The sequence below is a fragment of the Osmerus mordax genome, chromosome 1, assembly GCF_038355195.1.
Source record: "Osmerus mordax isolate fOsmMor3 chromosome 1, fOsmMor3.pri, whole genome shotgun sequence".
NCBI classification, from domain to species: Eukaryota; Metazoa; Chordata; class Actinopteri; order Osmeriformes; family Osmeridae; genus Osmerus; species Osmerus mordax.
In genome coordinates, this window is record NC_090050.1 from 3,843,656 (window position 1) to 3,870,718 (window position 27,063).

Here is a 27,063-nt window from a genome sequence, read left to right on the forward strand (position 1 = left end):
CTGTTGAATAACCTCTGCTTGGATTTCCCTTGGCTTTGTGTGTATGTGTGTGCTTGTGTCTCTGGTGGCTGTGGAATTCCCCCCCAAACGTTGGGCCTCTGTAACTTTTGAAGATCTAAAGGAATGTGCAGACGTACAAGGTTAGTCTGCCCTGACTCACGTTGAAGGATAGGCCAGCTCAAAAAAGCAAGTGGTCATTAACTGTTGAGTAACACATGTTTAAATTCATGGAAGACCAATCATTTGAAAGGGAAGTTCAAAGCACATGTTCCGTCTTGTTCGATGAACTGTTATATGCATGTACAACATCTGAACTACCTCAGTTCATTTTGGATGTCTGTTGTGTGTGTGTGTGTGTGTGTGTGTGTGAGAGGGGGAGAAGCAGGATGCTGGCCCATTTCCAGCAGAGGAAGACAGGATTCCATCTCAGTGCAGACCATTCTTGGGGAGAGAGGGAGAGAGAGAAAGAGGGGGATGTTGCTGTGGGGAATAGGAAGAGGAGAAAAACGTTTGCTTTTTTTAGACCCCCATTTGAATGCTGATGACACCCTGTGACATTACACGGAGGGCAGGTGTGGCTATTGACATGTAAATGCAATGTGTGTTCTTCTTTTTTGAGCACCGAGTCAGTGTTTTTTGGGTTGAAGAACATGAGGATCAAATTCAGTTGTGGATCTTTAAATTCAAATGAAAGAACCCTGTTTGTTGTAAAATGTCTCAAGACCATTTGTAGTTTTGACCTTGCTTCATAGCAGTGTAGGCGATTTTTCTTTGGCTTCTGCTAGGCAACCATTGCCTCATAGACAATGGTCACGATATCAGAGCCTAACTAACTCAGTTCTTTGTTCATCTTCTTCATATTTTGTCTTCTGTGTTAGATTATTATTATGTTCATTGTGGATTTGGAAAAGCTTGTATGCTTATTTTTTATGCCAATAAAAGTTGCATACCTAACATCCTAACGTTTGTGTGAGGGAGGTGTGTTTTGTGTGTGACTTATCACATTCCTTCCCCAGCCTTCTTCCTCTCTCTCTTTCTATATTCTATTTTCTTTCTGTCTCTCTCTCTCTTCCCTCTAGCAGCTGCTCTGTGTTGTGTTGCTGGCCCGTCTTGCACAATGGGGTTAAAAACAAGTCGTTGTGACGCCTGTCTCCCTGGTGCCCTCTGATTGGCCCAGGAGCTCTGTAGCTGGTCCAATGGGGCACGCTTATTCCTCAGCACGTCCTCAGCACTGTGGGAGCCGTGTTGCAGTGGGCTCTGCTGGGTAATTTCTGTTGTGTGGCGAGGAGCAAGGCTTCTTGGCAGAATAATGGAGGAGGAGGCTGGGAAAAAAACAAGAGTGGGAGGGGAGGGGGAGGAGCAGGCAAACTACGTAACCATCCCTCTTGTGTGCCTCGCTCTCTGTAGCTCTATTTCTTTGCTTGTCTCTTCACTCCCTCCCTTCTCTCCTCATGTCCTCCTTCCTCTGTTGTCTTTGCTTTTGCACCCTTATGCTCCGTTCTTCAGTTTCCTTTCTCTTACACTCACACAGGCGCTGTCTCTCTGACCCACACCACCACTGTACAGTTCTTGCTTACAAATGCCACATGAGACGAGCTGTAGCGCGTGGCAGAAGAAAATTTCTAGCAATATCTTTGTTTCTCTCCTTTTGAACCCCATGCGGCCATTTTAAGTTTCAGCACATTGACCCCCCCACCAACCCTACACCCTAGCCCCTACTATCATTCCCACCCCTGCTCTACCTCTGAATTATGTACCAGGCCAATAAAGAAATAACCTGGCTTAAAATACTGACAGATTGGCTTGCACCATGCAAAAACATTGCAAAACCACACAGCCACAGTTTTTCTGAATGTATGTGTGTTTGCTCAGAGGGTGTTGTCACTGAGCAAATAAGGAACAACCCCATCAGGGAGGGCTTTCCCATCAAAGTTGAAATGCTCAACACCTAACTTCTTATGCAGTGCTCCAGGGCTGTGCTTGAAACAAAAGAGTGTTTGTAGAAAAAGTAATTAAAAGTGCAGCTGACAGTTTTTTCACTTCAGTGAAATTAGTCAAAAAACAGTGTCGGATGCACTTATAAATAATTTATTTATATATTATTTTACTCTTTAAAGTAAAAAAACAACCTATGAACTCCATGGCTAATCAAAATGGCTTCTAGTGTTGTCCGTGTCACATTAGCTCAGCATTACTGTGTAAATGTTCTTGAGGTTTAGTATGAGGTGGAGCGAGGGGTTGACTCGTCTGTCTCGCTGGATAAGAGCTTTGGCCACAGGAGGAAATGGAATGCAAATGTGTTTGTCACAGCCAATAGTCACGTGGGGAGGTGACAGAGGAGATTGTGTCTTTTTCATGGTAGATGGATAGAAAATACTTTTATTGATCCTCACTTGGGGACATTTAGCAGTAGAGAGACAGGTGAAAGATAAAGGTAATACAGTAATGAATCAGAATAAAGTAAAATCCAATGGACAAATATTAAGCATATGATGTTATGCTAACACACAATGCTAATCTTAACAGGACATGCTTTTTAATAATTTAGTGGTCTCCCAGACTTCTTAGGGAGAAATTCCACCCTCACCACCCAATTGGCAACCGATCCAGATTTTTTTTAAACTGTCCATCTGCACGTTCAACATAGCCTAGCCACATCATCATCGACCACATTGACTTTGTATGTCAAATCGTTGTATTACGTTTCCAGCTACAGATCAGTTAAGTATTTTTTCCCCTTGTAATTTATTCAAAGACTGCTCTAGTGTCTGGATTTTGACTAGTGGAAAGTGATAGCGAGGGAAAACCACGTTTGGCCAACCCCAAACATGCAGCTATGTCGTTGTCAAATTCACTTGCTGCGTAGCCAGTCTTATGTAGACAGACCCCGGTTTGTTTGCCCCAAAAACAGATGATTGATTTTGTGTCACACCAGACCTTCTGTCATCCACTCTCACCCTCTTGTCTCCCCCCCCTTATGGCACCCGCGCTCCCTTTGTTCTCCATTGTGTCCCCCTCATCCCCTGGTCTGGTCAGGGTCCATTCAGACAGCTGGACATTGTTGTGGTAATGGACGGTTGCACCCTCCTGCACACGCACATACATCACAACATGGTGATATCTCCCTTTTTGCCATCGAGGCCATGTCGATTGACTTCTCTTCTATGAATGTAATGAGATGGTTAAAATGTGCTGATTAAAATCGAAAATTGTAAACAACAGAGTACCCTATCTACTTTTGACTTCCCCTTTAGCCATCAGTACATGCAACAAGGTATGCGCTAACCTGGCATTCATATATGCAGCTACAAGGCACTTTTATTCCATGCTCTGCAAAGCTGTGGTGGTACGCTCTGTGTGGGTGTTGACCAAGTTCGAAGGAACGTAAGCTAGCTAGACAAAAGGGTGGTGACAGCTAAGTAGGCACTAGCTACTATGTTGCTGCTTGCATTTATTTTGTGAATGCTCTACCGCAGGTTAAGATTTTGAGATTAACAAGGCAAATTCCAAGATAAGAACACAGGCAAAGTCTTAGTTTGTTTTGTTGAAGATACTTTCCTTGTTTTACTCATCTATCAGACTTGAGATTTGTTTAAAACTTTAGTTGAAGACAAAGGATACATTTTCTGCTTCACTTTTACAAAGAAAATGAAAAATACATAGTTTTGCATGTTTTATTCCCTACCTCTGAAATAAAAAGGGATCTTTGAGTTTGATATATATTAAAAAATATCTTTTATAAATATATATACAGTCAGGAAAATAAGTATTTGAACACCCTGCTATTTTGCAAGTTCTCCCACTTAGAAATCATGGAGGGGTCTGAAATTGTCATCGTAGGTGCATGTCCACTGTGAAAGACATAATCTAAAAAAAAAAAATCCAGAAATCACAATGTATGATTTTTTTTTTACTATTTATTTGTATGATACAGCTGCAAATAAGTATTTGAACACCTGAGAAAGTCAATGTTAATATTTGGTACAGTAGCCTTTGTTTGCAATTACAGAGGTCAAACGTTTCCTGTAGTTTTTTACCAGGTTTGCACACACTGCAGGAGGGATTTTGGCCCACTCCTCCACACAGATCTTCTCTAGATCAGTCAGGTTTCCGGCCTGTCGCTGAGAAACACGGAGTTTGAGCTCCCTCCAAAGATTCTCTATTGGGTTTAGGTCTGGAGACTGGTTAGGCCACGCCAGAACCTTGATATGCTTCTTACGGAGCCACTCCTTGGTTATCCTGGCTGTGTGCTTCGGGTCATTGTCATGTTGGAAGACCCAGCCTCGACCCATCTTTAATGCTCTAACTGAGGGAAGGAGGTTGTTCCCCAAAATCTCGCAATACATGGCCCCGGTCATCCTCTCCTTAATACAGTGCAGTCGCCCTGTCCCATGTGCAGAAAAACACCCCCAAAGCATGATGCTACCACCCCCATGCTTCACAGTAGGGATGGTGTTCTTGGGATGGTACTCATCATTCTTCTTCCTCCAAACACGTTTAGTGGAATTATGAGCCCAAAGTTCTATTTTGGTCTCATCTGACCACATGACTTTCTCCCATGACTCCTCTGGATCATCCAAATGGTCATTGGCAAACTTAAGACGTGCCTGGACATGTGCTGGTTTAAGCAGGGGAACCTTCCGTGCCATGCATGATTTCAAACCATGACGTCTCAGTGTATTACCAACAGTAACATTGGAAACTGTGTTCCCAGCTCTTTTCAGGTCATTGACCAGCTCCTCCCGTGTAGTTCTGGGCTGATTTCTCACCTTCCTTAGGATCATTGAAACCCCACGAGGTGAGATCTTGCATGGAGCCCCAGTCCGAGGGAGATTGACAGTCATGTTTAGCTTCTTCCATTTTCTAATGATTGCTCCAACAGTGGACCTTTTCTCACCAAGCTGCTTGGCAATTTCCCCGTAGCCCTTTCCAGCCTTGTGGAGGTGTACAATTTTGTCTCTAGTGTCTTTGGACAGCTCTTTGGTCTTGGCCATGTTAGTAGTTGGATTCTTACTGATTGTATGGTGTGGACAGGTGGCTTTATGCAGCTAAAGACCTCAAACAGGTGCATCTAATTTAGGATAATAAATGTAGTGGAGGTGGACATTTTAAAGGCAGACTAACAGGTCTTTGAGGGTCAGAATTCTAGCTGATAGACAGGTGTTAAAATACTTATTTGCAGCTGTATCATACAAATAAATAGTTAAAAAAATCATACATTGTGATTTCTGGATTTACTTTTTAGATTATGTCTCTCACAGTGGACAAGCACCTACGATGACAATTTCAGACCCCTCCATGATTTGTAAGTGGAAGAACTTGCAAAATAGCAGGGTGTTCAAATACTTTTTTTTTCCTGACTGTATATATATATAATCTTTGTTAGTTATCTGAGAAATAAATTAACCCATTTTAGTCAATTTGTCATCGATGTCATTTAGTAAAAAAAAAAAAATATATATATAATAATAAACACGTGAATTGCATCGAATTGTGACCTCAGTGTATCTTTACATCCCTTTTCTCTTCAGAAGTCAACCTAGTATGGGTGGGCAACATGTCAAACGATTTTAATTTAACATTCTACTTCAACAATGCCATGCGTTAATGTGTTGAGCCAGCTGGTTAGAGGTAAACAGTATGATAGGAGGGCCACTTGAGAGAAAAAGATGGGCTGAGAACAATTGACCGTATAAGGATTCGCCTGGTCCCTTGTTCACGTAGCACCATTAGAATCATCCTCAACGTTACTCTATCAGATGTTTACTTCCTGTTGGCAGGCTGTCCTGTCGCCATATCTGATCTAGACTGCTATTCTGCTTTGTAATTGGGTTTAGGGGACATGGGGTTGGTTGTGGTGTGTAGAAAAACTGTTTCTTGTGTGCAGAAGGCCACTGTGGTCAATGCAATTTCGATTGTGTCGTTACTTTAGGGAAACATTTTATTTGAAGGAAAGTAAAGAGGAAGGTTTTGAGAGCTGTGCTACCCCAAAACCTCTGCACTCCTCTCACTGTCACCCCTAACACAGAATTAATAAATGTGTCTGTATGCATACAGTATATATCATCATATATAGCAATCAAGTAGCCATTGTAGCCTCTCTTGATAAGCATGTTGTATTTTAGTCAGGCTAATGGTATTTTGTAAGCATCAGGTACAACTGGGACCAGATTAGTCGGTGCGCTGATGTTTTATGCATATCCCCTGCAGAGCAAATGAAGTGCTTATCTCAGTCTGTACGCACATGATTAATAGGTCCCTAACATCATGTATGTATGTATGTATGTATGTATGTATGTATGTATGTATGTATGTATGTATGTATGTATGTATGTATGTATGTATGTATGTATGTATGTATGTATGTATGTATGTATGTATGGGAGAGAAAGAGAGAGAGGTGTAAAGAATACCTAATCCAGCTATTCATATATTTTTCCAGAGGCTTCCACAAGAAACTGGGCTTACATCGCACCCTCTGTCAGTGTTCTTCATCTTGTTACCTTTGCATCTGTTATTACCTTGTTGTGTCTCTCCTTGATAGGACTTAATTTCTGTTCATGTAACCAACACGTGGCAGGGAACAGCGCGTCCACGTCCCAGATAGAACGTCACGTAGGCCGGACTCCCTGAGGATTTGTGTGGGGGTTGTGAGTGAGGGAGCGAGTGTAATCTCCACAGACGGCGAGGAGTCTAAACTGACACATTGGTGTTGCTTAGAGGCAGGTTTGCTCGACAGTGTATTACAATGGACTCTCCAGACCGCTCAAATAGTAAAGCGAGTGGGTGTTTGTGTATTTCTAGGGTATTTGAATAGGCTGTGTGTGGTGGGGGAAGGGACCAAAGGCAGGTAGGGGAAGCTACTCAGTGACACATCACCAATGTTCAATGGTTAAAAATAAATAAATGCCCCCTCCATTTTGTGTCAGTTCAATATACAATTTCGTCCCAGTTATTTTTTTACTGGGGTTCTTAACTATCCAAGTTATTTTGTTTTATAGGGGCTATAGTTATAATTATTGGTTTATTAGTTATTTTCTTTGGTATTTTATTTTTCAGAGCTGTGTACAGTATACTGTTTTCTTGGTAGTCTGCTGTTGGTGCGCCGTGTATGTGTTTACACACACGGCCATCTCCTCTTTCCCATGGTGATGACACACAAACACTGTCACTCCAGGGACACCAGAGCATGTGAATCATTTAAATATTAAAAAGGGATCAAATAATTTATGACACGATGGTACAACCGTGTCTAGCAGAGCTCAGCCCTGTCTAAGAGAGAAAGGAAAAGGGAGGGGGGAGGAAAGGAAGGAATTGGAGAGGGGTATAAGAAGGGATGAGAGGGAGGGAGGGAGGGGATCCTCTCTGCTGTTCATTTTGTGTCCCTCTCAGACTCCTCTCCAAAATGGCCCCTGTTCTAGGGAAGTGAACAGACTTTGTTGAGTCTGCTGGTAATTTGAGCCCAGTATTCATGGCCTGGGAGCAAACTAGGGAGGGAGGGAAAGGTAAAGAAAAGCTTTGCTTCTACTTATGGAATCAACCTCCCAGTTCACTGTCTGGTTGTTTTGGAAGAGGCCCAGGAGTGAACTCCCTTTGTGGCTTTGTAGCAACTAGCTATTTTAGTCACTAAAATGGATCACTGGTACAGTAGCAGAGCCATTAACAAGTCAAGTTGCTTGACTAAGCACTTTAATCTGTGATAGTGTGCACCCATGAGCTCGAAGTTTCCTTTTTTTCTTTTTAGCACTAGCGTTCAGTCACACAGTTGTTGCCCGTTTGTGACCTTGCCGTCTGTTACATAATCAGAACTTGTCTGTTCCAAAATTGGACTGTGAGGCAACATTTCTGGGGGGTGGGGTGTTGAACACTGTACAGCAGCGAATGCTTAGACCTAAGTCTGGATATTCTTATATTACAAGAATGGAAAGGCTAAAATGGGGACTCGGGGTAAAAAAAGGAAAATAAGAGTAGCAGATCTTGATGTCCTAAATAACCCACCTTTTAATATTGTTTTTATGGCCATTGGGTCATTTTAATGGGCCCATTTCAAGAACAACAAAGGGCCATTATAGAAATATAAAAACAGGTTGTGAGCCACACCTATTCCCTAAACCTGGTCCTGTTCTGATTCTTATTTGCCTGTGGTCTACACCAATACACCAATTCTATTCAGTGCAACAATGCCCAGGGTCAACTGACCTTGACATTATTAGTCGCTAGCCACCCTTGTTGTTGCCTTGGTGGTAGTAACCATCGACTGTGAACGCAAGCCAGCCACTGTAGCTAGGAGACAGCTTTTTAAATGGCATGCATCTCAGAGCTTTTTTTTGCCAATAGTTACTATAGTTTCATCTACATCTTCAAACTTTGTTTGACGTAGTCTAGCTACAGGACATACTTATTGTTCGTTTTCTCTGTAGATGTTTTGTTTTGGTTGGATAATTTCCTGTTTGTTTGCTTGTATGTGTGAAAACCACACCCTGCATTGTCCGGTGGTATCTAGACGTAGCCCTGTGTGTGCACATGTGGGTCTGTGTTCACAGTCACTGTGCATGGCCCTGAGATGACCTCAGTATTTCAGGAGCGTGTAAATGACGGTGTTCGGAAAACCAGGTTCCTCTTCAGCAGGCGGACCATCCGGCCTGCCTGGCCGTTGTCAAACGGCTGACTGGGCGGGCAGGAGAGACGGCGAAAGAGAGAGAGAAAGAACACAGAGGATGAGTGTGGGTCAGTGTCCCAGCAGTATCTGCGATCACATGACATGACGGCCGAGCCTGATGCTGTATGACTCACCCGCTCCCTCTCTGTCGTTATGTGTCTGTGTCTCACTCTCTCTCTCACCCTCTCTCTCTGACGTGCTCTCTCTCGTTCTTTTGCTCTCATATGCCGTCTAGTGAGGGAAACGGCCCCCACTGGTTCTCCTTGGTACTGCAGCCTGCCCGAGGACAGATAAGCCCGTCCTGTCGGGGAGGGGGTGTACAGCTAGTGGCACAGGGTTCTGTCTCTGTTGTTTTTCCCCTCTCTGAATAGCCCCCTCTATCCAGCGAATGGAAACCTTTGTATGGGGTATGAGACAGTGTTGTCGCAACAGGCCCATAGCGAGGCTGCCACTGTAGGTGGGGCAGGCGAAAACTCCAGTTGCATTAATACTCAATACAGAATCCATAGCGACGTGACTCAGCACATTTGGTTTGTTGAATGGGAATCTGATCGGCTCCCTTTTGAAACTGTCCTCTTGGACCGTGTGGTTCCACTGGTCAATGGCTTATCTTTTCTGGGCAAGTGTCATTCAACAGAAACAAGGACGCTCACAATCTCTTTGTTTCCTGTCAGCCGGTACACATATTAGGCTTCTCACATGGTCTAATTCATATTTGTAATCTTTAAACACAAGCCAAATGGAGAGCTTTGTAAAAGGAGCGCAGCCATTTTATTTTGGAACAAGCTGAGCCATTGAAAGTGAAAATATCTGTGTTGCATGAGGACATTGCTTACTTGATAACACTTGATATCTAGCCATATCTTGCTTCTAGTGTCAGTCTCATTTTGCCAAAGCTATACTGTACTGTCGTGTGGCACTAAAGATGTTTCTGGCAGCAAAAAAAAGCTGAAGACTGCAGTACACCCGGTGGTGGTTTCATTGCTATTTCTCTGCATGAAATGTTAAAGTGTGTGTGTGTACGCACTAGCCCACTCAACTGACGCCTGCCTAACCTCAACAGGTCTCCTCATGTCCGTGAGCCGTCGCCTGCGGCTCTGCGGCGCCCCACCCCTGGAGTGGTCAGTCGCTGCAGTTCGGACCCCGTGATCGTCCACACCCCCCATTCCCCTCCCCTCCCTTCCCTCCCCCTTTCCTCTCCTACCCTTTTTTCCCTTCCCTTCTCCCCCCCCCCCCTTCCATGCTCTGCTGTGGCTGGACGTCATGAGCATAGTAATCGCACTGGGAGTCACCACACCAGAAACGTCTTACTCAGATATGGCTGCTGGATCAGAGTGAGTAGCGTTCCATCAAACATGGCTTTACAGTCGGGTGATTGGGGTCGTGTTTTATCAATTTGACCTGCGGTTCGTCTTATTTAGTTAGTAGTCGACTTTTTATTATCTGCACATCCCCAGACAGTTGACTGAGGCCACAAGCAAGACCCAATGAGTCCAGGAATATTGCGTGATGGTGGGGCAGGCAAGGAGGGAATCTGTTAAGAAACCATTCCCCATTTGAGTGTAGGCCAAAGTTTCAGCACTGTCTGAATATCTTTCCATTGATCCTCCCTGAAACAGGCTAATGAATAACAAGGGTTTATGTTCTCGAACTTAAAGTCCTAATCTGTCCCATAGTATACAGAATAGTGCAAACCTCAAGACTAGGAAGCAAAGAGCATTCCTTTAGAGTTCTGTAATGGCTGAACAACGCAGCACAGGGTAACAAAGGTCTATCAATTGTACCATAGGTAACCTTAGCCTGACGACATGACTGGGGCTCTGAGGAATGCTGCTACTTTGGGTCCCCTCCCCCCACCACCTCCTATCCTTCCTTCCGCGTCTGCCATATTTCTTAGAAATCAAGTTCTCTGGGTAGGGGTGGGGGCAATTCATGTGAGAAAAATAAGACATGCTGACATTTATTATATCTAGACCTCAGACCCAACATTGTGTCCGACATTTCAACTCATCTCGCTTTATGCAGGACTGAGTTTGTTAGCTATAGGTCATAATTTGTCAAAACCTCAGCAAAAAGGGCAGCACGAGTTGCATAACATCATGGCGGCTAACATTCCCTTTCCTGAATTGCAACCCTCTAATGCTCCCCTGCTTCTTCTGTGCTCCTAGTTTGGTCTATGATGCCACCTACTGTTCATTTGGATTCTGGGTCTCATTTTCTGTTCACATTTAGGTCAGCTTGTCTGCACGTCAGCCTTAGGACTACTTCTAACAGTTGGCATGTCTTTTTTTTGTGCTTCTCACAAAATTTCTGTCTCTCTTGTGACTCAGCCCTGAGTCCGTGGAAGCAAGCCCTGCCGTGAACGAGAAAACCTACTCCAATCATAGTTGTGGGAGTGCACAAAGTCATGGGTATCGGGGACTACCATATGCTGTGAGTACACAACCTCTTCTTCTACTGCACTTTCTGTTGTACCTCAGTATCACTCATACATTCAGTAGGTTTTCATTTTGAAATACTTTTGATTAATACGTTTTGTCGACCGTAAATATGTGCATTTATCCATGTAGTTGCCAATACCATTCCAAGCTTCATGTAGTGAACCAACAGAAGCAAGGGAATGACGTGAAATATTAGACACAAATTTGTAATGACGAATCACGACACGCCTTCCGTTATTCCAGTTAACAGCTGTGTTGTTTCACGGTACCTTTTTTTGTCCTCATTTTCACTCGTCTCCATTTTCCGTTTCCCTTTTTTCTTTTTGTTGCCTGAACACCCGTTGTTTGAAGATGCAACAGTCTTCCGTTGTGTGTTGTCAGGATCACAACTATGGCGCGCCCCCTCCCCCCACCCCACCCGCCTCCCCGCTCTCTCAAACCATCATCCCCCGGGTGGAGCTCAACGGTGTGGCCCGCGGCACGCGCTACCACCCCAACCACGACGAGGAGAACTCGGCCGACAGCGACAGTTCCTCGGAGGAGGATGGCGGCGTGGCAAGCTGGTGCCACTGCAGCCTGACACAGGATGGCTTCCTCATCAAGTGCGAGAGCTGCAGGTGAACATGTGGCCATTTTGGAACTTGTTTGTCTTTTTGTTTATTAGTGTCCACATGCAAGAGATTTGATGTAATACGCAATAAATGTAATGACTATTTTGTATTAAAAGTGTGTTTTGTGTATCTGACAATATTGTGTTAAGTGTATTTTAGCAGCCAGTTATTATGCTGTTAGCTGACGTGTAGCCTTGTCTTGATAGTTTCAGGGGTTTGGACAGATGGAAAGGTGTTGAGGGCCAGCGCAGGAAACCTGAAAATGTATCAGGTACGATCACAGATGAGCATCAAACGGCAGAACCCAAGTGTGAATCAGAGGACACATTCAGAATTCAAGATGATGTAGCGCTGTAGTTAAGCTGAAGCTGAGGATCTTTTCCGTTTCCTGTTGTTTTTCCCCCCTCCAGTGGGTGAGAGCAGTGCCACAGAGAGTGGTGACGAGGAGGTTTCCCCCGCCACGGTGTCCTACACAGCCACCCAGCACACACCCACCAGCATCACCCTCACTGTCAACCGCGTCAAGAGGAACAAGTCCAAGAAGAGGAAGAAGAGTACAGAGAAGGCTAGGGGAGCACCCAAGGGCAAGAAGGTGAAGGTAGGGGTCGCTAGGCGGGTGGAGCTCTAGGGGGCGCTAAAGAAATATGGGGTAGTTAGCCAGGTTCTGCTAACAGCTTCAAAGCGACTGTAAAGATGGTCCAAAGAGTCCAAATGTAAAAAAAGACGCATTGCTATAATGCTGTGCTGGCATCTAAGCTATCACTAAGTGACCTACAAGAGCTAAACAAACCAAGCCTAATGCACTTCTAGGTAGGTGGTAAGACTTTGCTACATGCGTAGTGCACTTCCTGGAGACATTTCCAAGTGTGCTTAACACTGGGTTGGGCAAATGGTGCCAGATACGGCAGGAATGACGGCACTAACTGGGCCTTAATGTGGAGCTAGTTGAAAACCACCCAGTGTGCTAAATGCTGCGGTGGTGAAAACAGCCAAGAGTGCTAACAGCATTCCATACAGAAAGTGCTAAGCATACCGCCAGTGGCCAAAGGAAAAAGGCTTAGCATGCTAAAATATGCACCCTTAGCTTGTCGGCCTAGAACGTTGCTTGTCAGTTAAAATTATTAGAACATTTAAGATTTGAGAGATTTTTAGGAGAATGATATTCACTCTGTAGCTAACATTTGAATTTGATGTGGTTTTTTTTGTTTGTTTTTTACATACTCTTTTTTTTCTTTTCTTCCACAGGCCTTTAGGGAGGGTTCAAGGAAGTCCATGAGGATGAAGGTAGGGTAGTAGTTCTGACAGAAATGTGATTACAAATCACCGTCACACTTTTTAATGTCAAAGCTTTTCTGTCGGCAAATAGTAAACCTGCATTTCACTCCCCCCCAAGAACTCTACGACAGAGGCCAGCCAGGTTGACGAGAACACGGCCGAGGGCTGGGAGTCTAAGATCCGCCAGTGGACAGACCAGTACGAGGAGGCCCTGGCCAACCAGTACAGCGCCGATGTCCAGACTCTGCTCCAGCTGCACCGCGCCGCCAACACCACGGTCACAAACGCCACCGCTGGAGCAGAGAACGAGTCTGTGACGCGGTCGCCACAGGGGCAGGTCAGAGCATCGGCGGACATGATGGACACCATCAATCGTACAGAGCTGGCATGTAACAACACTGTGTTGGGCTCTCAGATGCAGGTGTGTGTGTATTGTTTGTGTGTTTTGTCTATGTTTGGGATGGTAGGATTGTAAATTTTTCACTTACAACTTTTTTTCTTTTTCTAAACCTTGAAATTGTTCTAAAGGTTTTGTAAGAGTTGTGGGACAACTTTGGTCAAATCAATATTACAATTCAATGACATTGTTTACAATGACAAGTTCCCCATTTTGAGTTTGAGATAATAACCTGTTTACACGTCTTCATACAAGTTACAGCTGGGGCGGGTGACACGCGTGCAGAAACACAGGAAGATTTTGCGGGCCTCCAAGGACTTGCAGCCAGACACACTCATTATCGAGTACCGGGGCAAGGTCATGCTCAAACAGCAATTTGAGGTCAACGGACACTTCTTTAAAAAGTAAGATGCTACTTAGTTGCCACAACTGCAACTCCAGAGCCTCTGATCTCTTGGGCAAATATTTTTATTTCACTTTATGCAACAGGGATGCCTAAATGGGAATTTCTGACAAAAATGTCATCAACTCAGGTGCTGAAGTGAGTACATGCATATAGTTGATACAGGTTGAACGGAAAAAATATATTTTGTGAATGTTAACAGCAGTAGTAGAAGTTAAGCACAAAATATTTGTCAAAAGAAGGAACAACTTCAAATGTGTTACATTTTGGCACACACATTTTCAGTCAAATTCTTTAAATCCAATAGAGAGAGATCGTAGACTTTTGATGACATGCTCATTTTTCCCACTAAATGACAACAGGGACTGTGCAAAGTTTCAGACTGCTCAGACGAAAGACCTATAAGTTAAAAGATTTTGTAAGGGGTCATCAAAGTGTCCTGTAAGATTTAGTCCCGAAAACGTATCCAAAACCTATTCAAATTGACCGAATGATTCATATTGACTCAATAGTTATTGAGACCATTCCTAAATGTGATTTTAATATAATATGAAGCTCTTTACAAACTAAATTACATACACACACACACGAGTGTTACAGTGTGTGCATTTGAACTGGGAAAATCAGGTGGGAGTCAAAGGGAGTCAGGTGGCTGAGCGGTGAGGGAATCGGGGTAGTAATCCGAAGGTTGCCCGTTCGATTCCCGGCCGTGTCAAATGACGTTGTGTCCTTGGGCAAGGCACTTCACCCTACTTGCCTTGGGGGAATGTCCCTGTACTTACTGTAAGTCGCTCTGGATAAAAGCGTCTGCTAAATGACTAAATGTAAATGTAATAATCCCTCTAATAATGCCAGGAATCTTTGTGTGCATGTGTATCCGTATGTCTGTATTTTGAATGGGATTTTAGGGCAGCGAGTTTCCCATGATTATTTCAAGAACCAGGCACTTTACAAAGCTCTTATTTCGCAGGTGTCCTTTTTATTGTCCAACGGAGTGCAGTGGTGTTTTTTGGATGAGCATTTCGACATTTCCCAAAAATAATTTGCTGCCAGTTTTGCTCTCTTCGATCTGGACTCTATGTTGAGTTACAAGTTACAATAGACTGTACAGAATAAATAGTAGAGTAAATCAATGACAAAAAAGTTGAGAAGAATATCTGTTTTTTCAACTGGTTATCTCAAAACCACAATATCCCAAAAGTAAAAAATTCCTGAAAGTTACGACTAAAAAGTAACAAATGAAGAACCGTAAATTGACTGAATTGAATCTGGATAGTTTGGTAACCATGAGAATTGTATGTCTAATATGCCTGTGAGAGACCTGAGTCGAGTCAGCATTTAATTATTTTAATTCAGTAATGCTCAGGTAGATGCCACTATGATTGTAACCAACCCTTCTTTGTCTTTCTCATAGGCCTTACCCTTTCATTCTCTTCTACTCCAAGTTCAACGAGGTAGAGATGTGCGTTGATGCACGGACATTTGGAAACGACGCTCGCTTCATCAGGAGGTCCTGTACACCCAATGCAGAGGTCAGCCATCTTGGAACTGACAAATAATATTATTGATAGAGGGAGTCAGGTGGCTGAGCGGTGAGGGAATCGGGCTAGTAATCCGAAGGTTGCCAGTTCGATTCCCGGTCATGCCAACTGACGTTGTGTCCTTGGGCAAGGCACTTCACCCTACTTGCCTCGGGGGGAATGTCCCTGTACTTACTGTAAGTCGCTCTGGATAAGAGCGTCTGCTAAATGACTAAATGTAAATGTAAATGATAGAAAGAGTTTAGTTCCAGTGTTCTTTTACCTACATGAATGGTTTGGGAATCACCATAAACTAATCTCTGTCTGATTTTGGTCCTGTAGGTGCGTCACATGATCGCAGAGGGCATGATCCACTTGTGTATCTATGCTGTTACTCAGATCACCAAAGACGCGGAGGTCACTATTGGCTTTGACTACGAGTTCAACAGCTGGTTAGTCACTAAGATTTTTTTTTGGCCCCCACTTAATTAAATGTGTATACTCATTATACATATTACATAATGTATTGTGGATATGTAAAATACATATACATAATACTTAAGTATTAAAAGTTAGTTTTGTGGATGTGCCAAACACAACCTCCCCTCTTCTTCCCAACTTACAGTAACTACAAGGTGGACTGCGCCTGCCAAAAGGGCAACCAAAACTGCCCCGTGCAGAAGCACAACCTGAGCCCCCGTGAGAACCTTCTGTTCCCCCCTGCCCTGCCCCCTCCGTCCTCCCTGGCGGGGGCGGAGACTCGGCGGCGGAAGGCGCGGAGGAAAGAGATGGAGGGCGGCGTGGGGCCCGGGGCCACATCTGACGACAGCAACCTGCCCCCGGAGGAGACCGGAGAGGCTCAGGATGTGCGAGGAGGGAGCGATCCAGAGGTGTGTGTGTGTTACTAGCATGGCTGTCGTACACACATAACCGGGTCAGCCTTATGGAACAGTTAGAGGTGGATATTTTAATTGTCAACATTTGATCTTTCGTTTTCTTTGTTCCTGTCTGTTGGTGTTCAGGAGGGACTTGTATACGGGGTGAAACAGGAAGAAGGGCTGGAAGGAGAGCTGGACGAAAACGGCCTACTTATGTCCAGCCGACGAGTACGTACCACACTATATTTAAACACAATATATTCTAAAGGACTGAATTAAATATTACATTTATCATGTATTCAAAATACCCATATGGTGCAAATCTCATATCTTTGAGTATATCTATTTAATCATTTAATGCATATTTGTTACTTAATTTCTCTTGAAATTGTTAGTAAAAATGTGATCTGTTGGGAAAATGCTAAATCGTTATTTGTCCATCCCTTGTCTCGGCAGACCCGCGAGGAGCGCAAGGCGGAGGCCATCATGCACGTGTTCGAGAACCTCGACAAGAGGAAGCGGAGGACGACCCAGGGTGGTGCCTCCACAGGAGGAGGATCCGAAGAAGCGAAGCAGGAGGGCTCTCCATCTGAGGAGGGGGCAGTGAACCCCTCGGGGGGCAACCCTGCCCCTCACAGCACGGGGATGGGGGTCAGCACGCGCCGCACCACCTATGTCTCTGTGAGTTGGGATTGTTGTCATATATTTCTTTCTTCTTAGTTTAGTTAGAGTTTATGCTTTACTAAAAGTGTAACTAAAACTCTCCTCAGGAACCGACAGTTGAGCTTGACAAGACCCCAGCTTCAACGCCAACCTCCTCTGCCGGCGCTCCCAATCTCCCTGCTCCCTCGAAGCCACCACCCTCCCGCTCCACCAAGCCCCGCCCCAAGAGCCGCATCTCGCGCTACCGCTCCAGCTCGTCGCAGCGTGCCCGCCGCCAGAGGCAGGCCCTCGCCCAGCAGCAGGCCGCGGCCGAGCAGGGGGGCGGAGCGGCCGAGGAGGGGCCTCAGGGCCCAGTCGGGGCAGAGCCTGGCCCAGGGGACGCCGGTGCGACAGCTGGACACACTCTGGACGGAGACCTCAGCTCCACTCTGAACAAGGGCAACCTGCGCTACCCCAAGACCAAGAAGGTGAGTTGGAAGGTGTAGGTGTTGGGTTAACCTTTTGTCAAACAGTCAAAGCTGTTGCAAATAGTATATATGACACTCTTAGTCTTGAATACTGGAAGGTAAACTTCCCATCTATAATGGTGGCCTCCTTTCCCTACCCTGCTAGTACTTGGTGACTGAGTGGCTCAACGACAAGGTCCCCGACAAGGCGTCCCAGGAGGCTCCTGGGGTGGCGGAGCGCCCTCTGCGCATCACCAGCGACCCCACGGTGCTGGCCACCACCCTCAACATGCTGCCCGGGCTGTCCCAGCCGCCGCTCATCTGCACGGCACCCAAACACTACGTCCGCTTTGGCTCACCCTTCAACCCGGAGCGCCACCGCCCACGGCCCCTCAAACTGGACGGCACCTACGGCTGCTACAAGAAGGTACTGTGTATGTTGGGAGCGGAGGATGTAGGAATGCAGTTCGGTGTGCGTTTGTGTTTGTGTATGAAGGCTTTGATAGCCAAGGACGTTCAGGCAGAGCATCAGGGAATTTAGTGTGTGGTTCAGTCCAACTGAAGCCAGTCTAGTTGCTGTATGTTTTGGTGAGTGGTGTCTTTGTTGGTTTTCTCTGAACCCGCCCCATTGTGCCCCCTCAGAGGTGGATCCAGCAGGCCCAGGATGAGAGCTGCTCGGCCAGCTTGGAGGACGGCACAGAGTCCACCTCCTCCCACCAGAGCAACAGCAGCAGCTCCACTCCTAACCCTCCCTTCACCGGTACTTCCATATCATATACACGTAGTGTACATTCTGTTGTTGACTTTCTCGTTTCTCTCGCGGCGTGTTGTCGTTCCAAACAATCTAACCTTTTGGAATCATCATTGTGGGGGAACTGTCTCGCATCTCTCTCCCGTGCAGAACTGGCGGCGCCCATCAAGAAACGGAGGGCAAAGTACGCCTCAGAGGCTTCGGCCACACCCATCGAGCACCTCCTGCCGCCTCTGTCACCGGTCACGCCGCCCCCGCCTTCGGACCCGCTGCTGAGCGCATCATGCGCCGCCCTGCTCCTGGGCATGCACCCTCACCACCACCACTACCCTGGGGATGAGGAGGAGGGGGTGCATCGGCCCAACAGCCTGGCCTGCTCCCCCCTGCCTTCACTGCCCACCAGCCGCTGCAACACCCCACTGCAGTTTGAGGTAAGGACACACAAACACACCTCACTCACAGAAGAACGTGTAGTAGGCTGTTTGCTGGAGTCATGTGGTGACACGGCAGTTTGAAGTGTGTTTACCCTGTCTCTGACCGTACTTTATTTGTCTTGCTGCTCCACTCTCCAGAACATATCGTCCCCAGAGGCCTCTCCTCTACATAGGCCAGAGTCCATCTCTCCAGAGGTAGGTCCCCCTTTCTCTCTCTCTCGTTCTTGAGTCCTCGATTAGAGTTTTGCTAACAATATTTGTTCCCTTCTATTTTGTTCTCTCCTTCCTTCCTGCAGCCATGCCTAAGGACAGACTTTGATTTGGGCCGCCCCCAGTTCCCGGACCTCTCTCTCTCCTCCTGCATGGAGAGCCCCGTGCCCCTTGGCCCCGATGACTTCTCCCTCTTGGCGGGGGCCGCGCCCCCTGAGTCGCAGGGGCCCGCCTCTGTAGAAGAGGGCTCTCACACCCCCACACAGGCCACGCCCCCAGACGCTGGGCCGAGCCGAGAGCAGGCTTTCAGGACAGAGTTCAACCTGATCTATACCTGCTCACCCCTCAACGCCAACCTGGGCAACCCCACCACCGACAGACGCCTATCCCAGTCGGAAGGCAGCTTCTCCCCCGCCGAGTCGTTCTACGGCACCGTGGGTGGGCAAGGCCTCCAAGTGGAGGCGGGGCTTGGCTCCATGTCGCCCTATGGCGAGCCGAATTACGGAGGAGGGTACCCGGACAGCGACACACCGCCCCACACCAGCAATCCACCGCAGAAAAAGAAGGCAAGTCGACCATTGTGGGTTGTTGTAATCAGTACTGTCAGAGTGCCACTGCCAATCAAGTTCTAGGAGATTACTTTTTGTAAATGTTTGTAATGTTTAAAGGTCCCATGACATGAAATGTTCAGTTTAGGAGGTTATTTAACATTAATATGAGTTCCCCTAGCCTGCCTTTGGTCCCCCAGTGGCTAGAAATTTCTCCGCCTTTGAGAAAATGAAAGCTGAAACGCTCGGTTTTGAAAATGTTCCTATTATGACGTCATAATAGGGAAGGTTACCTCCCCTTTCTCTGCTTTTCCCGCACAGAAAATTTGGCCCACCAATGAGAAAATTTGCTACGACCGTGCAAGCGCGATATTGGTTTTTCCTCGAGACGTCATGGCTTGCAAACGACCAAAGCATGGCAGTTAGCCCCGTCTCTTTCTTCCTCATAGCATTTAAAGCTACAGACACAGAAACTGCACGTCCTGAGGAAAGCTCATTGTGGGACTGCTCGTAGTGGCTGTAATTCTGCACCAAGGCTGAATTTTGGGAAATAAACTTCAGATACAGTATTAGGGGACCACTAAGGCCTATATAAAAGCATCCAAAAACAGCATGTCATGGGATCTTTAAGAACATGCACAGCGGTATGGTAGAAGGCATCATGTAACATAGCAATTGCTAAACTTGTAGGTGAGAGGATGATGAGTGCTTCATTGAAAGGCTAATGCTCTATACACATGATACTTTTTCAACAACAACTTCTCGCCGACTTAGTGTTAGATATGGCAATTTGCCTTACTTAAGTCACTGTCGTGTTGACAAAACTGAACAAAATGGGCAGATAATAATCAATCAAACTAAAAGTTTGGAGCAAGAGAAAATGCTTGTGTGTGAGTGACAACTGAACCGATTTTTACTGAACCCTTTTTATCGCTTCTGTGTGGATTCTGTCTCTTCCCCTCCTTTAGCTCTGGCCCCAACGATTTCGTGTTCTTCTGTTAGATTTCACCCCCGTCCCTGTCCCAAATTTCCAATCTCCTCCCTTTCCTCACTCCCCCTGCTCCCCACCCCCTTGCTCCTTGAAACCTTTGCCAAATCTTTCTTCCACTGTTTTTCCCAATGCAGAGAGCCAGCCTGCACACCATTAGTCTGCTGACAGACAAGCCAGATTACCAGGCTTTAGCAGTAAGAAGTGAATACAAGCCAGTACAAAATATGGTGAATATTTTTTTCCCGTTATGACTACCAGTCTTAGAAGTGTGCATGTCAGTATTGTTGGTTGTTTTTTGGTTTTGTTAGTTTTTTATATTTTTTTTGTGCATCTGCATACATACAACCAACTCTTCCTACCCCTTCCCCCCAGAAACCAAATCCCACATGTTCAAATGTATTCACTCAACCATGGGCCATTTGATGTCATTCCGTCCTAAATGCAGCATTCAAACGCAAACGCGTCATCACGAGTTGTCTGACCCTCTGGTTTGAACGCAGCTAGGACGCACTGCAAGCAACCTCGTTGAGGCTCATGCGGGGTTCAGCCTACCTGGGTTTGTCTCAGAGTCCATCCATCCCCTGCCTCCCCCACCACCCTATGCTCATCCCAAATCTTCCTTTTGCCTCTAGGTTATCCAGAGGCATACAAATACAGGCCATCCGTTAGATTGAATTAGATAACCCTTCACCTCCAAAATTTGCAGCTTATCCCATGGCCTCAATGCTCAGCAACAAATGGTTGGAGGAAGCCAAGTTTACCACAACCAGTTTTCTCAGATGCCAGCTGGCATCTGCTACTCGTTCTGTTGCTTCAACTACTCATCCACCCCCTCGTCAGCCTGCCCTCCATTGATTCCTCATTTTCTCCTTTTCTCCCCGCGCCCTTCCTCAAGCCTGCCTGTGCCATGATGACATTTCCGCTGGTCTGCTCTTTCTCTCAGTTTCTCTCTCAGTTTGACCTGAGCATATATATGTGGGTGTGAATTTTAACTTTTGAAGTTGGCCATTTTGTTACCATTTTGTTTTTCTGTCTCTTTTTAATGGTTGCTGTTATGTTGTGATGCTTCATTTATTGCTAATGGGGATGATAATGGTGATGATAATGAAAGGTTGCTTGTAGTGTTTTCTTTCCAACATTTAATGAGTTACTAACAAGAACTGAAAGGTAATAATGCTGTGTGTGCGCTTTCTCATATGCCAGTATGACCGCGCCGCAATATGATTGACCATGAAGATGATTCATGTGCATAATTAACCCTGTTTAGTTTTCTCTTGATATGAGAGAGCTACTTTGGATTGCTTCTCATTGTACTTCCTTCTTTCTGTTTATTTCAATTTTGTTGTTGCATTGCATTTTTGTCCTCCATGAAGTAATTGTCCATCCATGTTTAGATCCTGCATATCATTGAAAGACAAAGTGAGATCTTCTTTACGTTAGATGTAGGGTCTTTTGAAGTCTGGTCAGATATTAGATAGACTAATTGAACGTGCTTTCGAGGTGAGTAGAAATGCCTGATTTGTATGCATGTTGTCCACACATTTCGCCATACCATACGACAGCTGACGATGCAACCTTTTTGTGGCAGGTTTTTAGTTTTTCATGACCTCATCGTTTAAACGCACCTACCGGAAACAAAAAATGACGACAGAGCTCATTTCCCCCCAGGTGTCTCTGCTGGAGTATCGCAAGAGGAAGCAGGGGAGTGGCCGGGACTCGGAGCCAGGCGGGGGTGGCAGCAACCTGGGTACCCCCACCCGGCCCGGCTCCATGGGCCCTGGCAGGGCCGAGTCCCCAGGGATGATCTCCCGCCCCCCCCACCACCACCACCACCACTCCCAACACCACCACCCACACCTGCAGCCCCCGACCTCCTCCTCCTCCTCCCCACACAGCTCCTTCTCCTCCCCCGCCCACCCCTCCTCTTCCATCGCCCAGATCGAAGAGGTCAGCCCCCCACCGGATCACCATCAGAACTCCTCCCAGGCCTCAGGCCAACAGCATCAGGGCAACAGCCACTGGTAAACACACCCCTGTTTTTTCCTATATGCATGCAACTGTTTTGCGTCCTCATTCCCATCTTGGCAATATAACATAATTAGCTATGAAATGTATAGAATGGGAGTGAAGTTGGGAATATTTGTATTTGTATCGCATGCTGTTTTGCTAGGTTGGTAACTCCACCCCACCCAGATTATACTCAGGATTTTTTTTTTTTTTGGTGCACCGGGTCCTTACATTGTAAATGCGGCTCTGTCTGAAAAAACAGGGGACCTTGTGTACTATTCATTTTTATTTTAAGGTTTTCATTTTCTGAAGTTTGGGATTATAGTGCCTTTTCCCTCTACTTGACCAAGTGTAACCATGTGGGGCTGCCTTCCTCTGACCACAGGATGGTGCCCACCAGTGTGGAGCGCCTGAGAGAGAGCCACGGGGTTCTGGAGCGAGTCCTTCGAGGGGGGCTCAAGATGGAGCGCACAGCCAAGAGACTAGGCGGCGCAGACGCAGACAAGGACCCTGGTACGGCTTGGTCACGACTGTCACACCAACCCAACGACACTGAGAGTGTCAGACTTTTGTGATGATTGGAGCATCATTGAATAGCCATTTTACAAAACAACTACAAAACTATACATGTTTAGCTCTGGCTCCTGGTCCCCTGTTAGTAAAAAAAAAAAAAAAACTTCTTCCTTTCAAAATTCCAGATGCAGATAGGTATGAGCTACAGACCATGGGCAGGGCCTCTCCTATGAAGAGTCCACATAGATACAGCCCATCTGTCTACACACATCAGGCAAGTGTCACCTGCAAGTCTCAGATATATCAGATACCGTTGTGGACGTATAAAATCATTTTGTATATTGTGTATATAAGACCATACAGTGTTCAGCCAAATGTCCCCAAGGATATAAATCGGTTAGTGTCCTATTTTAATTTGTACCTGTTTTATCGGGTTGCAGCCCTCCTCGTCGGAAAGCCATCATCAGACGGACAGTCCGGTGCTCCTGCAGACCAGCACGGCATCATCTCCATTCCGTGGCTCCTACAGTCCCTCGGCTGCACCTCCTTCTGGACAGGGCTTCTACTCCCGCCTGTCCTCCCACATTGACCCCTCCCAGCAGCCCCACAACCCCCCTTCCTCCTACCCCAACCAGACCACCTCTGCAGACTCAGCCCAATGTGGGACCTCCAGGACACCAGGGGGTGCTCTCCATCAGCAAAGCAGCAGCAGCAACATGGATGTGTCCAATAGATACAGCGGGAGCCACCTGAAAGCCAGCCTCTTGAGCAGTGGGCTGTCTCCTACCCCTGGTTCCAGGGCTCATGGGATCCCTAAAACTGACTCGGGTGCGGCTGCTTCTGTGGGGGTCCAAGCGACCCATGCCTCTAGACTGAACCAGCAGCAGCAGGCACCACGGAGCCTGAAGCCAGGCAGCCCTGGACAGGCGGGGTTGCAGGTGGGATCCAGAATCCTCCAAGCCTCTGGAGGCCAACACTACCCGCAGCGCGGGCCGGCCCTCAGTCAGTTTCAGCACCCTCCTATACAGGGGTCGGGAGTAAGGACACAGTCAGGAAGCTTTTAGTGTGTATCTGTGCTTGTGTGAATGTGTGCGAGAAGTCCTGTACCTCCTCAATAAAACCTGTGGAGGACCAAGTATGAAAGAGTTTGGCAGGGGAAATGTACAGACCTAATGGGAGCTAAAGAACTTCTGGTATGGATTTATTATTTTTTCTTTTTTTCTCTGTTCTTTTTTTTTTTTCTCCAAAAAGGAATTACTGCATTCTGCACATAAAAAAAATCAAGGACTTTGACATTTGACAACAGTGAATCAATGGATAAAGCAATGTAAAAGTTTTTTTTTAATTATTATTAAAGAAATCATGTGTAATTTGAAATTGCCCTTGGTTTTCCTGCTCTGTACGGACTGTAAACAGGCAACAAGTAATGTTGACTAAGTATCTGTATAAAGTTTAAGGAAAAAAAGAAGTGTACCTGTTGTTTTGGTACCTGGTTTGACAAATTCTCAAGCTGATTTGTGTCTCAAAGTTGTTTTGATTTGGCAAACAGCCAGGTCTGTCCTGCAGTATAAGTTGTTTCAGTTGGAAAGGGGAAACAAATACGAGCTAGAGCTTATGTGTTTATCATCCGTTATAAAGATGCATCTTAGGGCTCGGGAGTCCAAGAGTTCCATAATTAGTTCATTCCATATGATTTCCAGCTACCTTTCAAATGTAGCCAATTATAGAAGATTCTTTACCTGTATTTAACTTTTTTCTCTCAATTTCTTATTTTTCCCTTTTTCTTTTTACACAAACTCGCCCTCCTTTTTTCTGTCTTCATTTTGCCTAGTACTACTTCATAGTAGATTTCCTATATTGTACTTGAGACGTACAGGTCTTGTAATTCATGGTGCTGCAGACAGTCATGTTTTGAAAAAAGAAATATATATGATTTTATTTGAAATCCAGTTACACTCTTAATGAGCATTTAGAATTAACTTTACGTGAGATTTAGATTATTTTTTTCTCCCCCAGTGTCATCATTGTAAAAGTACAAACCTATTATTGTGCTGGAATGCAGGGGAAAATGGCGCTAAGAAGCAGAATATGATTTAATTGTCCTTACTCTTGATGGGTCTTCTATTTGAATCCTTAGGATAAAATTTATTGGAAAATGTATTGAGAAGATATATATTTTTCTCTTCTTCTGACCAATCCTTGCATTCCGTATGCCAACTAAGAGTACAGGAGAGGGGGGAGACTGGCAGGATGGTTTGGACAGTATATATAAAAAAGAAAAAGCTGCTGTGTTCTCCTTGTTTGTTTTCTTTTTATCCAAGTGCTGCTTTGAGAACTTTCCCTTTTCACAGAATGCTGTACCTTCATTTTTTATAAGGGTCATCATGAAGCAAGAAAGAATAATTACAGTCATGTGCCATGACCACTGCAGTGGAACTTTTAGACAACGTAAATGACATTGTGTATGCACTGGGAGATGGAGATTCTCCTGGCGATGAAACATGGAAAAGTGGACCTAATTTACAAATAAATTTTGGACCCTACCATTTGGCAGTGAGGAGTGTATGTCTATGTCATCCCAGGAAACAACAAAGGGGGAGCAGAAAGGCTGGGGACAGAAGCACTCACTGTTTTTAGCCAACGGGACACTTGTCTGGCCCCCTGCCAACCCGCTTCAACCAACCATCGACATAAGGGTACTCACTTGTTACATGAATGTTTGACAGAGGACTTCAAGAGGAATTTATGACCCAAATTTACCAGCACCTTAATTAAACAAATAAAACTTGGCTCAACAAAAACAACCATATGTACAACCAAAAGTACTTGTATAAAAAAAAAGATGTGTTATAAACATGTAAGAAGAAATATAGTAAACTTCATTTGCCGCATGATATTTCTTTTTTGGGTCTGATTGACCAACTGACTGGTGGTTGGGATCTAATGTTCAAATCTGTTCAGAGGGTCTGGTTTTGCTCATCCTTGGAGTCCATGCAAAACTAGATGTTGCATATGTTTTTTATTTTATTTATTTTTTATGACATTTAATTTTCTTTGTTGATTCTGTTCGGGTTTTTTTACAGAGCATAGTAGAAACAATTTGGACTCCCCCCCCCCCCCTCCCCTCTCCCCCCCAAAAGATTAAAACTCAGAACAGATGTAATCCATTTTGATAATAAAATACTCATGATGGCAATGTATTTTGAAAACTGTAGTTTTGAGATTTCATTTGTGGACAAATCACTGCATGTAGACCTACTTATCGCTGTTTTGTTGTTTTAAACAGATTTCAGTTCAATCAGGTTCACACTACCACTGTTGTTTCATTTCAAATACTTTATTAAGAAAATATAAAAAATACAAAGTAAATTGAAGCACAATAGTTGTAGCATGCGTCTCCATAGCTGTACAGACTTACACAAGATTTTTTGAAAGCTGCATGTAAGTGGGTGAGATGGAATGTTGGTCTCCATCTTCCAACTCTGGAAAACTAGCATTCTGTTATACCACCCGCCTGTGTCACAAAGGCTGAACTCCTTTTAGAGAATTACCATAGGACAAAAGCCACAGTGTACTGTTACATTGCACTGTGATGTTAAAAGCGACCAGGCTTTCTTTTATTGCTTCGTTGAGGTGAAATGGTATTGACATCATTTATGAATCAAAAGGCCAAAACATTACTATGAAATCCACGTGTAGCTAAATGTTCAGTTGCTTCATTTGGATAGTGAACTGTCAGAGTGCACATCTCAGGTGAGGAAACATGGATAGGAAACTTACCAAGGGTTGAGAATGTTCTACAGTGGTCTTCTCCAAATACATTGAGAACCAAAGTACTCAAAAAGGAATACATCTTCAATTAACATTTGATAATATGTTAAAAGCCACCATCAAACTATGATTAAATAGGCCATGGGATATACAAATTGGTAATGTTGTGATAAGTGACAAATATTGCATAATACTGTGGCACGCTTAACAAAATGTGTTACATTGATTTGTTATCATGTTGGTCTTCCATACAAAAGCTATTTAGATTAAAAAAACAAAACAATTTAGGACAAGCTCCTTTGACATCCACTGCAAGATTAGTGTTATTTCAGAGAGCGGGTTGCTGCAGTGTCATTCCCATCACCAAATCCAACTGTAGGCTCGACACTCCAACTCTGGATACTCCTTATAGACAACACGGTAGCCACACGCTGTTGGAATCCTCTTGCACTTTCTTGGCCATGAGGTAGGCTTCATTGGGCTTAGAAAGCAGCCAGAAAAGTAAAATGTGTTTTATTTAATTCATTTAATACATTTAAATTAGG

General features: G+C 45.1%; 1 protein-coding gene across 8 annotated transcripts in view; it reads left to right on the top strand.

The window, feature by feature from the left end:
- The window catches only part of setd5 (SET domain containing 5), a 29,158-nt gene extending 3,206 nt beyond the window's left edge, over window positions 1–25,952 (top strand). Inside the window, exons 2-25 of one of the 8 annotated variants that reach the window (XM_067237305.1) lie at window positions 9,723–9,993; window positions 10,990–11,092; window positions 11,452–11,717; window positions 11,918–11,982; window positions 12,122–12,309; window positions 12,957–12,995; window positions 13,105–13,407; window positions 13,639–13,787; window positions 15,201–15,318; window positions 15,649–15,758; window positions 15,932–16,196; window positions 16,329–16,412; window positions 16,641–16,865; window positions 16,955–17,314; window positions 17,460–17,720; window positions 17,936–18,053; window positions 18,195–18,475; window positions 18,617–18,673; window positions 18,775–19,258; window positions 20,366–20,454; window positions 21,896–22,248; window positions 22,620–22,747; window positions 22,933–23,021; window positions 23,188–25,952. In XM_067237305.1, the coding sequence (XP_067093406.1) occupies window positions 9,923–9,993; window positions 10,990–11,092; window positions 11,452–11,717; window positions 11,918–11,982; window positions 12,122–12,309; window positions 12,957–12,995; window positions 13,105–13,407; window positions 13,639–13,787; window positions 15,201–15,318; window positions 15,649–15,758; window positions 15,932–16,196; window positions 16,329–16,412; window positions 16,641–16,865; window positions 16,955–17,314; window positions 17,460–17,720; window positions 17,936–18,053; window positions 18,195–18,475; window positions 18,617–18,673; window positions 18,775–19,258; window positions 20,366–20,454; window positions 21,896–22,248; window positions 22,620–22,747; window positions 22,933–23,021; window positions 23,188–23,811 (4,830 nt within the window). In that variant the 5' untranslated portion in view covers window positions 9,723–9,922 and the 3' untranslated portion in view covers window positions 23,812–25,952. Of the gene's footprint in view, window positions 1–9,722; window positions 9,994–10,989; window positions 11,093–11,451; window positions 11,718–11,917; window positions 11,983–12,121; window positions 12,310–12,956; window positions 12,996–13,104; window positions 13,408–13,638; window positions 13,788–15,200; window positions 15,319–15,648; window positions 15,759–15,931; window positions 16,197–16,328; window positions 16,413–16,640; window positions 16,866–16,954; window positions 17,315–17,459; window positions 17,721–17,935; window positions 18,054–18,194; window positions 18,476–18,616; window positions 18,674–18,774; window positions 19,259–20,365; window positions 20,455–21,895; window positions 22,249–22,619; window positions 22,748–22,932; window positions 23,022–23,187 lie in introns of those variants that run through there. The other 7 variants (XM_067237337.1, XM_067237323.1, XM_067237313.1 and 4 more) reach the window with 7 other exon arrangements.
- The last annotated feature ends 1,111 nt before the right edge of the window (window positions 25,953–27,063 follow it).